This window comes from Callorhinus ursinus, unplaced genomic scaffold (assembly GCF_003265705.2).
Source record: "Callorhinus ursinus isolate GAN/ISIS: 27379988/994484 unplaced genomic scaffold, GSC_fseal_2.0 scaffold17, whole genome shotgun sequence".
In the NCBI taxonomy this organism is placed as follows: domain Eukaryota; kingdom Metazoa; phylum Chordata; class Mammalia; order Carnivora; family Otariidae; genus Callorhinus; species Callorhinus ursinus.
The window spans coordinates 23,039,400-23,056,065 of NW_027397079.1; the positions used below are offsets into that span (position 1 = coordinate 23,039,400).

Consider the following 16,666-nt stretch of genomic DNA (forward strand, 5'->3'; position numbering starts at 1 on the left):
TAAATAAAAATTACACATCTTTTTTATGTTAATCACCCTACATTACATCATTAGTTTTTGATGTAGTGTTCCATGATTCATTGTTTGCGTATAACACCCAGTGCTCCATGCAGAACGTGCCCTCCTTAATACCCATCACTGGGCTAACCCATCCCCCCACCCCATCCCCTCTAGAACCCTCAGTTTGTTTCTCAGAGTCCATAGTCTCTCGTGGTTCGTCTCCCCACTCCGATTCCCCCCCTTCATTTTTCCCTTCCAACTATCTTCTTCTTTTTTTTTTTTTCTTTTAACACATAAGGTATTATTTGTTTCAGAGGTACAGGCCTGTGATTCAACAGTCTTACACAATTCACAGTGCTCACTATAGCACATATTCTAGAATTTCTTTACTAATACCTTTGAACAATATTCCATATATATTTTAGCCTCTGAAATTACTTTGTGCTCAACTCATGTACTTTTTAGTGGTTCTTAAAATATCAATGTACCATTATTCTAAAAACCATTTAAATTCACCTAACTCAGTCAAAATTCGGGTTACAGCTATCACACAGTTTTCTCTAAGCAAGGAAAAATGTTCTATAGAGTTAATTTTAAGAATCCTGTGGCCTTACTACAGTGTTATAACAAACCAAACTAATTAGTCTATTATTAAAACTGTGACGAATAAAAACATACATGAACATCCGTTCTGTCAGCAATCCACTTTGCGAGTTGTTCAGCTGCAAATCCAATTCTTTGAAGGTCAAAAGTATCAGCTCTTTTGGGTCTGCCTTTTGGAGGAAAATGCATGAACGTAGGAGCAGAATTCATGTTGAGCTGTAAAACATAAGATAAAAAATACTAAATACAATATCCCAGCAATCTTTATATCTCATTAATCTAACATTTTATGGTTTTTCCTGCATGAATTTTAAAAAGATAGCATATATTATGAAAATCTAAGTGGCTTTCCAGAGCTTAATTATTGTTCTTATTCATTGTAATATGCTATTGACTGAAAAAGAACTTGTGAATTTGGCTAAATTCTCAGAACCTTCACATACAACATTACAATTTCACTTAAGCAGTTATTAAAGAAAAAGTACTGGCACTTGTTGAAAAAAAATGCATAAAAGCATTAATGTCAAATTATTAAATTCTCTGTTAAAAATTTGAAGACTTTTTAAAAATGATGATTATACCAGAAACCAACACAAACAACCTGAATTTACCAGACTACAGGAGAAATCCACAATGATCATCTTTTTCTGTTCAATTTCTCTATTAATTCAAGTGTCTTAAAAATGATTATATCTCACAATTATTTTCTAAAGGTAATTCCATTTGAAAAGTGCATTGAATAGAAGACTACTTTTAATATAAATGGTGCTTATTAAGAATATAATACCTAAAACAAATGTTAGGTTAATTTGCATGGAATAGCAAACTACAAAAATTATATAAATTAAATTCTCACTGCTCAGAAATATGAAAAATGTCTCAAATAAAAGGCCACTAGATTTTTGGCCTTGACTTGCAATATAGTTCAGCATTTCCCAATACTGAGAATTAAAAGCAAAATCAAAGCAAAAATTGTCATTGCAGCTGACATCAAAGTAAAGATGCAGCAGTACCAACAGTGGGCTTGCACGTTATGGACATTAGTAAGGCTGGTTAAAGAGAACAAAACACACAGTCACCAGTTGCTTTCTTCTCTGTGCTTTTTCCCATGCTAGACTTTGTTCGTGTGTGTGTCCATGGTGGATGCATGAGAGATAACTAGAGCCAACACGTAAATAACATACTACAAGTAAAAACTCTCTGCGTTGGAACAATCAAAAAATTCCTACTAAGGTTTAAGATCTAAAAATCTTAGAGTTTAAAAAAAAATCATACAATTCAAAGCTTTCATCATCATTAAAATGTACAAATTCCCCAAGGCTACACAAAGCAGGGTACAACGCAGATCTTATTGCTAGTCCAGACCTGCTTCTAACACAGCACAATCATTAACTGGTTGGTCTGTCATCATTCACTTAGCCTCAACCATTGCATGGGAATCATATATAACTGAAGTTACTTTCCCAACAAGTCCCAAGTAAATCAGGAATTACCAAGTTTTGGCATTCATATTAATATTATCTTCAGACAGCACAATGTTTTAAAATGGCAGTTTAGAAAGAGCACTTCAACAAAATGTGGTTCAATAGTTAGAAAAGAAACCTAGCATTAAAAATCTTTTAGTTCTCAATAATGCAAAATATGTACTTCCCTGTTTTTGTACATTATAATTCCACATAAAAGCCACTAACTGTTACTTTTATGCATTTTAAAATAACTCTTATTGCTAAGCCAGGGGCTAGGTTTTAGAAAAGACAAAGCAGTTCTATATTCAGAATTCTGCTGAATCAAAATTAACCTGAGGAAAATTTTCAACTAAAAACAATCTTGATGTCAACTTTCATATCTATGTCAAACTTAAAAAAAAAAAAACAAACTTATGTCTAAAGCATACAAAAGAATTCAATGATTCTATCTAACAATATATCTATATGGTTATATACTGGCAGCCTATGCAGTCGGTATTCAGCACAGTTTGAATTAGTTGCTCACATTTTAAAGATATAAAAATTCATATTTGGGTTTCTCCTTGAAAAAAACAGCTCTAGCTACATGTGGCCTGCATTTGGTAAACACAGCTGGACCAAGCTGCATCCCTGAGGTCAAGTTTGTCTGCTCCAGTTTGCTGCAGTCCTCATGCACACCATACTGGTTCCTCAACAACGAGATCAACAGTCAGCTCCACACTGTTTTGCTGATTTTATTTCTTACAGTAGTTAGGAGAAAAATGAAATAGTATTTCCACTAAAGATTTATTTTATAAAAAAAGACCCAGAAAGACTTCGTTTTATGAAAATAGGAGAGAACATATGTAATTATACAAGAACTAATGTGTTTAATATATTAAGAATGTACATAAATAAAGATACCATAATGCAACTAAACTAATCCAATCTGCTTTCTTCATTTAGTTTACAAACCTGGCCAGGAGAGATATTTGGGCTTGAAGCCTCTGCTCTAGCGGTCAGATTGGACCTGGACAGCTATTCCCTAATATGGCAGCGAGGATTCAAGCGTATAATGAATAGCACTTCACCTGATGATCTCTAAGGTCAATTCTCCTGAGATTCCATGGAGACCTATAAATTACATGAAATAATATTTGGTTCTTATAGTACTATAATTTCCCTTTGTAAGGTTATTTGAAATTACAGATGGTCCCTGACTTATGATGGTTCAACTTGCAATTTTTTAACCTTACAATGGTGCCAAAGTGACACACATTCAGTAGAAACTGTACTTCACATTTTGAATTTGGATCTTTTTGTGGAGTAGTGATACGCAATACAATACTCTCTAATGATGCTGACCAAGTGCAGTGAGCCAAAGCTCTCGGTCAACCATGAGATCATGAAACAACTGATACACTGACAACCATTCTGTTTTTCACCTTCACTACCATATTCAATGAATCACAATGATATTCAATACTTTAATATGAAATAGGCTTTGTGTTAGATGATTCTGTCCAACTGTAGACTAATTTAAGTGTTCTGAGCACACTGAAGGTAGGGTAGGCTAAACTGATATGCAGTAGTTAGGAGTATTAAATGCATTTTTGACTTACAATATTTTCGACTTACAATGGCTTTATCAGGACATAACCCCAATGTAAGTCAAGGAAGATCTGTACATACACGTGTGTGTGTGTGTTATTATTATGATATTATTACTATCAGCTCCCTGATCTGTAAGCTCTTTATGGGGAAGAGCTATGTATGTGTTTCTCACCAATCCATTGCTCCTACAGAGTAGACAGTCAATAACATTTGCTGAATAGGTGAACAGAAAGAAACATCCCAAAAGGCACAATAAATTTATAGGGGAAGAAATAAGTGAGGAATACTAACAGGAAAGACCAAGAATAAAGGGTTCTGAAGGCAAAAAAAGAATTTCTTATTCAACTAGAAACTGGCATTCAAATAATCAATCTGGAAGCAAATAAGAAAAAATACTTACGAATGGCCCCTTTATAATTAGTGAGCTAGATTCTTTACAGAACTAAATGCTTTTCCATGACCTCATAAAGTATAATGCCAAAGAATGTCACATATGAGAAAAATAAAAGAGACCAAACTAATCAATGCCATGTACTACAATAAATTTTACATTTGAAAGGCACTGATCACATAGTGATAAATACAAAAATATTAGTAGCTGCAAGGTAACAGCATAACTAAGAACTAGAGCTCTGGGGACAGACGACCGAGCTCAAACTCTAGCCCTATATTACACTAACTTTGTAAACTTAGAAAAGCAACCTCTCCATACTTTAATTTATTTATATGTGAAATAAAAATCACATTATTTTCCTCATCGGATCATTGTGAAACTAAATGAAAGAATATACATTAAGCACTTCGAAGAGTGCTTGGATCATGAGCACTTAATGTTAGCAATGATGATGACACAACCATGACAAAATTGATGACAACTAGCATCCTTACGCTATAATTCATTATCTTGCTCTACAGAGAAGACTGTGTAAATGAGAATGTGTTAGTCTGCTCCGGTTACTATAACAGAATACCACGGACTGGGTGGCTTAAAAAACAGAAATTTGTTCTCACTGATATGAGCAATTCTTAATCTCAGGAAACAAACTGAGGGTTGCTGAAGTGGTGGGGGGTGGGAGGGATGGGGTGGCTGGGTGACAGGCATTGGGGAGGGTATGTGCTATGGTGAGCGCTGTGAATCGTGTAAGACTGTTGAATCACAGACCTGCACCTCTGAAACAAATAATACATTATGTGTTTAAAAAAAAAAAAAAAGAAGACAGGGGGAAGGGAAAAATGAAGGGGGGGAATTTTTTTTTTTTTTTTTAATGAAAGACGTTGTACTTTGAGAAACAAACTGGGGGGTCGAGAGGGGAGGGGGGTGGGGGGATGGGTTAGCCGGGGGATGGGTTAGCCCAGTGATGGGTATTAAAGAGGGTACGTTCTGCATGGAGCACTGGGTGTAATACACAAACAATGAATCATGGAACACTACATCAAAAACTAATGATGTAATGTATGGTGATTAACATAACATAATAAAAAAAAATAGAAATCTGTTGTCTCACAGTTCTGGAAGCTAGAAGTCCAAGATCAAGATGCCAGTAGAACTGGTCTCTGATGAGACCTGGTTTGCTGATTTGCAGACGGTCGTCTTCTTGCAGTGTCTTTACATGACCTTTTCTCTGTGGACATACTCTCCCAGTATCTGCTGGTTCTTATAAGGACACCAGTCTATTGGATTAGGGTCCCATTCTACGATCTCATTTAACCTTAATTATCCCTTATAGGCCCTTGCTCCAAATACAGTTACTTCTAGGTTATAGCTTCAACATGAGTTTGGGAGGCACACAATTCAGTCAATAGGAATACTTTTAAATAAATATTTATGACTTTACATGTAAAATTCTCTCTGTCACATTGGAAAAAGTGAGGGTTAAGTAAAAATTACGTTGAATTTATATAAATTTTAATAAATTTGTATATCACCTAAACCCAATACAGTTAAACGTCAAAATAAGGAAAATGTAAACTACCACTATACACTGGAAAAAATATATTTCCTCGGGGCGCCTGGGTGGCTCAGTTGTTAAGCATCTGCCTTTGGGTCAGATCATGATCCCAGGGTCCTGGGATCGAGCCCCGCATCGGGCTCCCTGCTCAGCGGGAAGCCTGCTTCTCCCTCTCCCACTCCCCATGCTTGTGTTCCCTCTCTCACTGTCCCTCTCTGTCAAATAAATAAATAAAGTCTTTAAAAATATATATATCTATTTCCTCTATAATGGAAAAGTTAAAATGTGTTTAGCATACTAATAGCAAAAACTGTTCAATGATAAAGATAACATTGGTTAAAATTATTTTAATCACATCACAGAATTTATTATAACTACTTGTCTTTATTAACTTATTCAATGAATTGTATTTTTATTTGACTGACAAAAACGTACCATAACCAACTCTATTAAGTTTATTAGCAAAATAATACCTGTTGAAAAACATCTGTCCCCTCATCATAGTCCACCATACTGAAGAAGAGTTTGTTGCAAAAGGCAGATGAGTAGCGCCAGGAGTTAGCCAGTATTTGATATTCTTCATTAGCTTGCCTGATAAGGAGAATGGGGCAGAGTAAAAACATATCAGTACTCAAGCATTAACAAAGCTATTAATAACAGGTAATTCCAACACCAGGGTTGGCTAATTTCTGCACAGACTGCAAGCACTGATTTTATATTTTTACATGATTGTAACAAAATAGGAGAAATATTCCATCACATGTGAAAATTATTTAAGATTCGTATCATGTTGTTCATAAAGTTTTATGGCACCTCAGCCACACTGATTCATTTGTGTTGTGATGACTGCTATTGTACTATATACGGGCAGAGCTGAATAGTTGTAATGGAAAGCATGTGGGCCAAAAAGTGTGTGGCATGGCACTTTAAATAACCGACATTTCTTATTCTAGGGTTTGTGGCATCCCCTATACATAAAATTTAAATCTTCAGATGATTTTTATGTAAAGGACATAAAGCAATTTTTAAGAATATGGGCAATTCAGTATAACAGAACAAAAATCATAGGCATTTTTTTACATTGTGAACGCAATTATACTGCATCTTTTATATACTCCATTTATCTAAAAGTGCATTTACATTCAAAATTACTAATTAGCAAAAGTAAGTAAAAATTCTACTGGTAGTTAAACCAAATGCCACAAATAAGCCCTCTTCTATGAACATTATCCACTCCTATTTTGAATTAATTTCTAGTGGACATTTTGTTGATTTTCCAAATAATAAAGCTTTATTTAAGTGTAGGTTTGGAGTAGAAACAGAGACACGGCATTGCTAGAAGGCTATAAGTACAGTCATAGAAACAAGAAGCAACAAGTGATCATTAAAACATGTTTTTATAAAGTGTGTTACCTCCACATAATTGAGAAAGGAGTCTATCTCCTCCCTCTCCCAAAATGGAAGAGATAAAAATGTATAATCTCATAATAACACAAAGACTTGGAGTAGTCAGCAGTAAATAAGAGAGTTCAAGAAATACCTGGAAAACAGAAAGCTAGTGGAAAAGTTTTGATGGAGGAATGTACAATTACAAAAGGAGACTGCACTGCAGGAAAGAGGAAAAATGCTGGATTAAGAAGCAGCGGAGTCTGGAGATAAGAAATGGAACTCAGAGATCATAATTCAATTTCTTTATATGAGATAGAAGACCCAAACTCCTGCCCCACTCCCAACCAATTCCTATGTGAGTCTTTCTATACCTAAGTGACTGGACTATTAAAAAAAAAAAAAAAATCACTTTATGTGACTGAGAAAAACCCAACATGATTAAAGAAAAAAAAAAATCCCAAACAAAACAGACTCCAGAAGAAACATAATTCAAAGAAGTACAAAAACATTAAGAAGAAACTTAATATACTCAGAAAAAGTCAGAGGAATTTGTCAAGAACCGTGCAGGGTATGAGATTTTATCTTATATACAAGCTAACAAGCTACCCTGTTACTGTTTCATGGAGGCTGGCAGAAAAGATGAGACTGCTGGGTCAGAGACAGAGGACTTTATTACTTCATGTTCATTCACATCAGTTCCCCCTGCCCCCAAATCTCACTGGTGACACAAAGGGTCCTTCGTGAATGCCAGCACACACAGTTAACTGTGTTAAAGGAGAACACCAAGGTTGAGGCACTTACTGTTTTTATAATAAGTAAGAAGAAGCCTGTGCTTTGTTCAGTGGGAGACATTGTTTCATTCCTTAAGGCTTCTCACTGCACACACACCCCTGAGACACTGCCCAGGTAAAGAGCAATCAGGCCTCTGCCTTCTTGGCATAACCAGTCAGAACATGCAGGGATGCTCAAGGCCCACGATAGCCTGCTTCTTCCAATAGTATTCACACACACACACACACACACACACACACACACACACACACACACCCCAATATCATAGAAAAAAGGAACAAAGAAAGTAAAAGAGAGCACTTAAAATTTAAAATATGATTGTTCAAATTAAATACCAGTATTAGAAGGTAGTGTTAAATAAAAATCACAGAATAAAAAATTCACAGGTGGACTATACTGGAAAAAAAGAGAGAGAAAGAGACCTAGAGATATAATCCAAAAATTCCAACTTTCAGAGGAGACCCAGAAATACGAGAGAGAGAGAATGGAGGAAATATTTCTGGAGACAGAATTAAAGGAGACTAAGTGTTCAAATTAAAATTATTTCCCAGGTTCTAAGTAAGAAAAACAAGAAAAGGCCAACACCAGACATACTGTGATATTCCAGATTATAGAGAAAAAGAAGGTCAGAGAAAAAAATATGTCACAATGACAAATGATGAGATTGGGACTGGAACAGTAATTACCAACACTAGATATTGGCAGATAATTGAACAATTCCTTCAGAGTTTTGAGAGCATGTTATTTTCAATGTAGAATTCTGTATCAAGCCAAACAATTAAGTTTGAAATAAACATATTCTCAGAAATGTAAGGAATGTGAAATTACCTTAGGATATAACTGAAAGAAAGGTAATATGAATGAAAAAATGAGAAAACTTGAGAGTATGAGAGAAACGCTGTAAGAAAGGGAAAAGGGCAACTAGAATTATGGTTAAGGTAGGCAGGGTAGAAGATGTGTAAGAAAACTGATCCACCTAAGAAGCTATAAAGTACAAATTAGAACAGAAATTTAATTGGACTTTAAGATAAAAAGATTCTAAGCAATCATTAGAATCAGTAGAAGTTTGAAGATATTAAGACCATAGTATGTAAGACATATTTGGTCCAGGAAAAACTACAAGAAAATGAATATATATGATGCAAATTAAAATGTATCATAATTTTAATTGGAAATGAGGAAGGTTCATTACTTTGAACAGTATGGAATGTAAATGCTATCAACCCTTGATGATGTAAAAGTACAATTAACAGGATTTGGTGGGTAAAAGGGAAGGGGAAGAGGTGAGAAGAAGGGGCGTACTTACTAATCTTCATGTGACCAAATAGGGAATCAAGAGAGGTCATCTATAGTTAATGCACAAGAAATAGAAGGATGCTATTTACTGTTACAATAATAAAAGAAGAACTAGGAAGCTATAAAAATAAGGAGAGATGAATTAAATCCTTACCTACCATAGCAAGAAACATCAAGTCTGCTTTATGAAATACCGTTATAAAATAATATTTGGAAATATCAAGAAAAAAATCACTAGAGGAAGAAAATAAAAAGGAGTAATAGTGATTGCCTATGGCCAAGTATACACACAGATGAGTGTAGAGGCTAGGGAGTGTAGTTGTTCATTTTAGGCTTTCTAAATTAACAAAGAGCACATAATATTGCTGTGATTAAAATATATATATTTAAAAGAGTTAAATACGAACAGGGCTATAATCTGAGGTCACTTAGCATAAAGACCTTAAGGGCATCATTTTATTGGACCATAGTACAAAAACAGATCATTGTAAGGATTAGCTTAAGACTGCACTGCGCTCAGTAGGCAGAACATGTTCAATGAAAATGATCACAATCTTTTAAAGCTTTGGTGGTTGAATAAGATTTAATTTACTATAATTCACTCAAAAACCATTTATTGAGCACTTAATAGCTAAGTGAGCTAATTTCTAAGGTCTCTGCTCTCATGAAGTTGATATTTCAGTGGAGAGACATATAATAAACAACCAAATATGTAATTAAAATCCACAATACACACTGAGAAAATAATAGAATGGTATTACAGAAAATAATGGAGGATCTATGTACATGGAATGTCAAGAAAGGTTTCTCAGATAAAATGACTCTAAAGCTCAAATCCCAAGGATGAGAAAATCACAACACTGAAAGAAGCTAGAGAATAAACATTTCAGGTAGCAGGAAAAGCAAGCACAAAGGCCTAAGGAGGGAAAGAAGTTAAGATGCTGGTAAAATGAAGCTGTGACATAAATGAGAACATGCTCTCTGTTTATTAGAGGAATACACAGAGAATACAGAGCTTATGCCCTCCCTCATCTATTTAAAACAGTGCCTCACTGCTACAATAAAAACAGTAAAAACCAGCATAAGCCCTAAAATCTGATTTGATTTTTGTCATATGGAATATAATACTGGTAAGTATTCATCATTGATTTTTTTAAAGAAGCACTTCACACAGTAAATTGGCACCAACAATTAAGTAGGTCTGAACATCTTTGCACACTAACAAACCTCAAGAGAACAATGCTACCTTTAGAAAAAATCATTAAACAGATTAACATCACAATTAAAAAAAACAGTATATTTTTCCACAAAAGAACATTTTAACTTCAAAAAACTGAAACTAAGGGAAATAGCAAATCAGCAAAAGCTGGCATTCTTGTGACAATGATATTCTAAGAAATGAAAATGATTCATTCTGAAAAATATGCAAGAAGAAATCAATCAAATTTTAGTGTTCAACATCTATGTATAGTATCTTATAGAATGATGTAGCATAGGAATAATGTTGAATTTCTTTCCCTCATAATGCTGTAACCTAGCCCAGACCTACTAGAATCTACTAAATATACATTCATGCATTCATTCACTATACAAATATACATTAGTGCTGCCAAAAATTAAAAAGGAGCAAGGGCTCTGATCTTAAGGAGAATACAGTCCAGTGAGAAAGAGAGGGCCCATACAAGTATATACAACATTTCAGATAATCATAAGTACTCTGAAGAAAGTAAAACAAGAATATGTGACAAAGACTTTCTGCCCGTGGACGCCGCAGAGTAAGCATCATTAAAGTCTCCCCTCCCACCGCCGTCACGTCTAAGTCAGAGTCTCCCAAAGAGCCTGAACAGCTGCGGAAGCTCTTCATCGGAGGTTTGAGCTTTGAAACAACCGATGAGAATCTGAGGAGCCATTCTGAGCAATGGGGAACGCTTACGGACTGTGTGGTAATGAGAGATCCAAACACCAAGCGCTCCAGAGGCTTTGGGTTTGTCACGTATGCCACTGTGGAGGAGGTGGATGCAGCCATGAACGCAAGGCCACACAAGGTGGACGGAAGAGCTGTGGAACCAAAGAGGGCTGTCTCAAGAGAAGATTCTCAAAGACCTGGTGCCCACTTAACTGTGAAAAAGATTTTTGTTGGTGGCATTAAAGAAGACACTGAAGAACATCACCTAAGAGATTATTTTGAACAGTATGGGAAAACTGAAGTGATCGAGATCATGACTGACTGAGGCAGTGGCAAAAAGAGAGGTTTTGCTTTTGTAACATTTGATGACCATGACTCTGTAGACAAGATTGTCATTCAAAAATACCACACTGTGAATGGCCACAACTGTGAAGTAAGGAAAGCCCTATCTAAGCAAGAGATGGCTAGTGCTTTGTCCAGCCTAAGAGGTCGAAGTGGTTCTGGAAACTTTGGTGGTGGTCGTGGAGGTGGTTTTGGTGGGAATGACAACTTTGGTCGTGGAGGGAACTTCAGTGGTCGAGGTGGCTTTGGTGGCAGTCGAGGTGGTGGTGGATATGGTGGCAGTGGGGATGGCTATAACGGATTTGGTAATGATGGAAGCAACTTTGGAGGGGGCGGAAGCTATAATGATTTTGGCAATTACAACAATCAATCCTCAAATTTTGGACCCATGAAAGGAGGAAATTTTGGAGGCAGAAGCTCTGGCCCCTATGGTGGTGGAGGCCAATATTTTGCCAAACCACGAAACCAAGGTGGTTCCAGCAGCAGCAGTAGCTATGGCAGTGGCAGAAGGTTTTAATTACTGCCAGGAAACAAAGCTTTGCAGGAGAGGAGAGCCAGAGAAGTGACAGGGAAGCTACAGGTTACAACAGATTTGTGAACTCAGCCAAGCACAGTGGTGGCAGGGCCTAGCTGCTACAAAGAAGACATGTTTTAGACAATACTCATGTGTACGGGCAAAAAACTCGAGGACTGTATTTGTGACTAATTGTATAACAGGTTATTTTAGTTTCTGTTCTGTGGAAAGTGTAAAGCATTCCAACAAAGGGTTTTAATGTAGATTTTTTTTTTTGCACCCATGCTGTTGATTGCTAAATGTAATAGTCTGATCATGACGCTGATTAAATGTGTCTTTTTTTAAATGTGCTGTGTAAAGTTAGTCTACTCTGAAGCCATCTTGGTATACTACCCCAACAGTGTGAAGTTGGAATTCCTTCAGGGTGATGCCAGGTTCCATTTGAAATTGATTTGCAACCTGCTTGGGCACAGAAGCCATTGTCTCCACAAACCTTGGTGTAGTTGAACTGACACTTAATGTGTTGTGACCTGGAGTTCACCATTAAAAGGGTCACCCAAGCAAAGTCCTGGAGTTTATTTGGTTATTAATATGATTGTTGGCACATCCTATGCAATATATCTAAATTGAATTATGGTATCAGATAAAATTATAGATGGGATTAAAGCTTGTGTATCATCCATTATCATGTGTAATCAATAAATGATTTAATAGTCTCTTGAAAAAAAAAAGAATATGTGACAAAGAGTATTGAGGAGTCAAAGAGGATGGTGGTCTTGGGAAGAAGAAAAAGAAATATTTTAAGTCTATTTACCATCACAAATACATGCTATTTGCCAAAGGAATACTAGGCATGATTTGAAAGGTTATAATGACTAAATCATCAATCTAACATCATCTAATATAATGACTAAGTCATCATCTAACGTCTAACATCATCTAAAGCATCATCTAACATAATTCATAATGTCAATTTCATATGCAAATATGGAACCCAGAACTTAACGATGTTTTTTCAGCATTTTAATATGTGCTACAATAATAAAGTAGAACTCACAATCTCCACCTTTAAGAAAAATGAATAGAAATGTACTAATGCATAAATAAGATACATACACAGTTGACCCCTGAACATGGGATTGAACTGCAAAGGTCCACTTACATGAAAAATTTTCGATACAATACTGTAAACGTATTTTCTCATCCTTATAACTTTAATATTTTCTTTTCTCTAGCTTTATTATCAGACTACAGTATATAATACATATTATATACAAAATATCTGCTAATCAATTATTTATGTTATATGTAAAGCTTCCTGTCAACAGTAGGCTATTAGTAAGTTTTGGGGGAGTCAAAAGTTATGCACAGATTTTTGAATGTATACAGGGATCATTGCCCCAACCCCTGTGTTGTTCAAAGATCAACTGTACATTTAAAAAAAAGAATGCAGATTCTAAGTGCGATATATATGGAATACAGAGGAGAATGAGATCACAGTGGACTGCAGTAGTTGGACAAAGCATGAATGTGAAAATATTCAGAAAAGAATGGAAGGACTAAAATTATAGTAAGGACAGAAAGAGAATATTAAGGTAGCAGAAGCAGTATAAAAAAAGACTACCCAGCCTGAAATGTGTATTATGTATCTCAAATAATAGAATACAAGTTTCATGTTAGAAAATAAGGCAAGAAGAGACTGGAAGCTCTCTTCCAGTAGAAATATAAATAGGACCTTGACTTTATTCTACAGTGAACAACTATAAATGTTCTGAAAAAAGTGGATTGTACAAAATATTAATTTAAAAAGTGGTATCTGGCAACAGTGTGTATTGTATATTGGAGGTGGAGAAAATAAATGTTTGGGAAACACTTAAAATGTTACTATACTAGTCTAGTTGGGAAAATATACGAGGTTATTAAACTAGTATATAAATGAAGTTATGACCTATTTCTTACATATTTTCCTTTGGAATCTAGAGCACAAAGCAACCAAAAACTCTTCTAGACAGGTTGCTTCTACTTAAGAATATATCTAGCTAGGGGGTGTGTGGGTGGCTCAGTTAGTCAAGCCTCTGCCTGGGATCGAGCTCCAGCGGGGAGTCTGCTTCTCCCTCTCCCTCTGGCCCTCCCCCCTACTCTCTCTCAAATGAATAAATAAAAAATCTAAAAAGAAAAAAAGATTTCTAGCTGGAATAGAGAATTCCAGTGAAGCCAAGCAAATTACACTTTCTTAACACAAATATAATAATTAGAGAAAATATAATACTGACAACGTAAATGGGGGCCTTTTTTTCTGTTGGGTGCAATTCAGTAGCAATAGCATCGGTGAACAGATCTGTTTGTCATTAAATAATTCAATGAGACTGGGAAATATGTATTTCAAAGTTAATGATACCTATTCAAAGTAAAAAGGACTCCTGAGAAGGAATGTGCCCTGATAACGTAAACCCAGTTCTCTTTAAGGTTAAAGGACATTGTAAATTGTTCTAATATACTTTTATACAGCCTGAAGAGGGCAGTCAAGTTGCATCAAAGCATCCAGAAGGGCTTAGGCAATAACTTCAGGGCATGCTTCTGTTAAATCTGTTATATTAAATCTTCTAAATTTTTTTATTATGGGAACAAGAAAAAACATCACCTAATCCAAACGCTGTAACTTTTTAATATTATAACCCTTTTTAAAAGGTTATGTAAAACTAAAAGGGATTATTAACTCATCTGTAGCTGTAGATATTTAATATATTTCCCATGATGAATGTAATTTTTATCTTTAATGTCCTTGAAGGGACTTTTCTTAAAGAAATATGGTTTTTCTTTTTAATGTTAATCAAACTTCCTATAAGGTAACAGATTCTTATCAAAATCTCAATGTATGTCTTTTGGAGTCATAGATTTATGATGACATATATGTATATAAATACACATTACAAAGTTATTCCAAAGTATTTCTTCATAAAACCCCTAATTAATCAATTTTTATAGATAACAATATGTAAAGAGAGATCTGATGTGAGTAGAATGCCTATTACTTACGGTTCTGGTACCCTGAAAACAAACAAACTGGTAAACAGCACAATATATAAACATTTTAACAGTGATTTTCCTCTGGTTATGCTATACATTCCCAGGACCTTTAATAAATATATTGAAATATATTCAACAAACCCCATGCCTCTGAAGAGTTGAAGTATCAACAGTTCAATACTATATTGTGATTGACTACTTGGTAAGAAAAATTAAAGAGGTTGTGTCAATCATGTTCCATGTTTTCTATGCATGTATTTTTTTCCCTTTATCAGACCTAAGTAGATTACCTTTCCTTGGAAAACAACTGTAACATGAAATATGTGATTCAAACATGTATCTCAAGTCAAAATTGTGTATGAACATAAGAGATACTGAATTTTATATATGTGTATATATATATATATATATATATACACACACACATAGTAAACATTCAGTTATAAGTCAGTAGAATTTTTGTTCTCTTTAAAAAAATGGTTAACAATAACATATAAATGCTTAGAGGTTGAGTCTGAAAAAGACTGATACACAATGTAGTAAAGAAACAGATTCATCCATTGTTCACTTAACAAGTTTATACACACACACACACTATAGACATAAAAACTGTAGTATATATTGATCAATATTTGTGGAACAATAAAGAATTAACAGATGGATGAATAAATGGATGAAGTAATACAGGGTGTGGAAGGGTTTTGTAAAAGTGAGCAGAAAGATATAGGCCCTTGCCATATGATATGTCCACCTACTAGGGAAATGTATATAATGTTAAATAATGAATACAGAACAACAAATGAACAAGTTCAAAACAATGTAAATCTTGTTTATAATAACTTGCCCAGGAATTATTAGAATATCCAAAAATATTTGAATAAAAGAATACATTTATCACAAAACCTAACAAGTTGAAAATAGGAAAGCATTAACTCGTAATATGAATCCTACAGGATGCCTGAACATGTGGTAAAGAGCCTAAAATATGCAGACTTTATAGTGAACTTTAATGGCAATGAATCAAAAAGGCAGACACAAGATGAAAAACACTGTGTTCCATGAGATGGAGATTAGGTGTTTTCTACTTAACTAAAAGCATCACCATCATCAGTAACATTTGAGGTTTACAGTGTGCAAGTGTGCTTTTAGGTATTTACACTTCTCTCATTTAGTCTCCACAAAGCCTTTTAATACAGGTACTAGGCTTTATCTCTGTTTCATTTGAGGAAATTGAAGAACAGAATTAATCAACTTGGCTCTGTTCATGGCCAGTAATTATTAGAGCCAGCAGAATTTGAACTCAGGTAATAAGAGCCACGTTATAACTACACCTACAGCTATATATAAAGATAAAGATACAAACTCAATTCTCAAGAGTATTATTGTTCCCCGACCACTTGCATCAAAAATCATCTGGGATTTTTTTCTCGGACTTTATTTTGTTTTTTGAGCAGTTTTAGTTTATGACAAAATCGGAGGAACAGAGACTTCCCATATATTCCTTGCCCCCACACATGCATAGACTCCCCCATTATCAACATCACTGACGAGCATGGTACATTTTTTTTTTTTAAACCACAAATGAACATATATTGATACATCATATCACCCAAATTCCATACTTTACCTTGGGGTTCACTCTTAGTATTGTACATTCGATGGGCTTGAATAAAAGTATAAATATATACCTATCATTATAATATCTTCAAGAGTACTTTCACTCAAATCCTCTGTACTCTGCCTATTCATCTCTCGCCACTCACTCCTGGCAACCACTGATCTTTATTGT

The 16,666-nt window shown here is 35.0% G+C and overlaps 1 protein-coding gene across 5 annotated transcripts in view; it reads right to left on the minus strand.

Moving 5' to 3' along the window:
* TUSC3 (tumor suppressor candidate 3) overlaps positions 1-16,666 on the minus strand; it is a 213,295-nt gene that overhangs the window by 101,693 nt on the left and 94,936 nt on the right. For all 5 annotated transcript variants that reach the window (XM_025886249.2, XM_025886250.2, XM_073902373.1 and 2 more), the window contains exons 3-4: positions 6,085-6,202; positions 679-819 (exon numbers count right to left, since the gene is read on the minus strand). In XM_025886249.2, the coding sequence (XP_025742034.1) occupies positions 679-819; positions 6,085-6,202 (259 nt within the window). The remainder of the gene's footprint in view (positions 1-678; positions 820-6,084; positions 6,203-16,666) is intronic.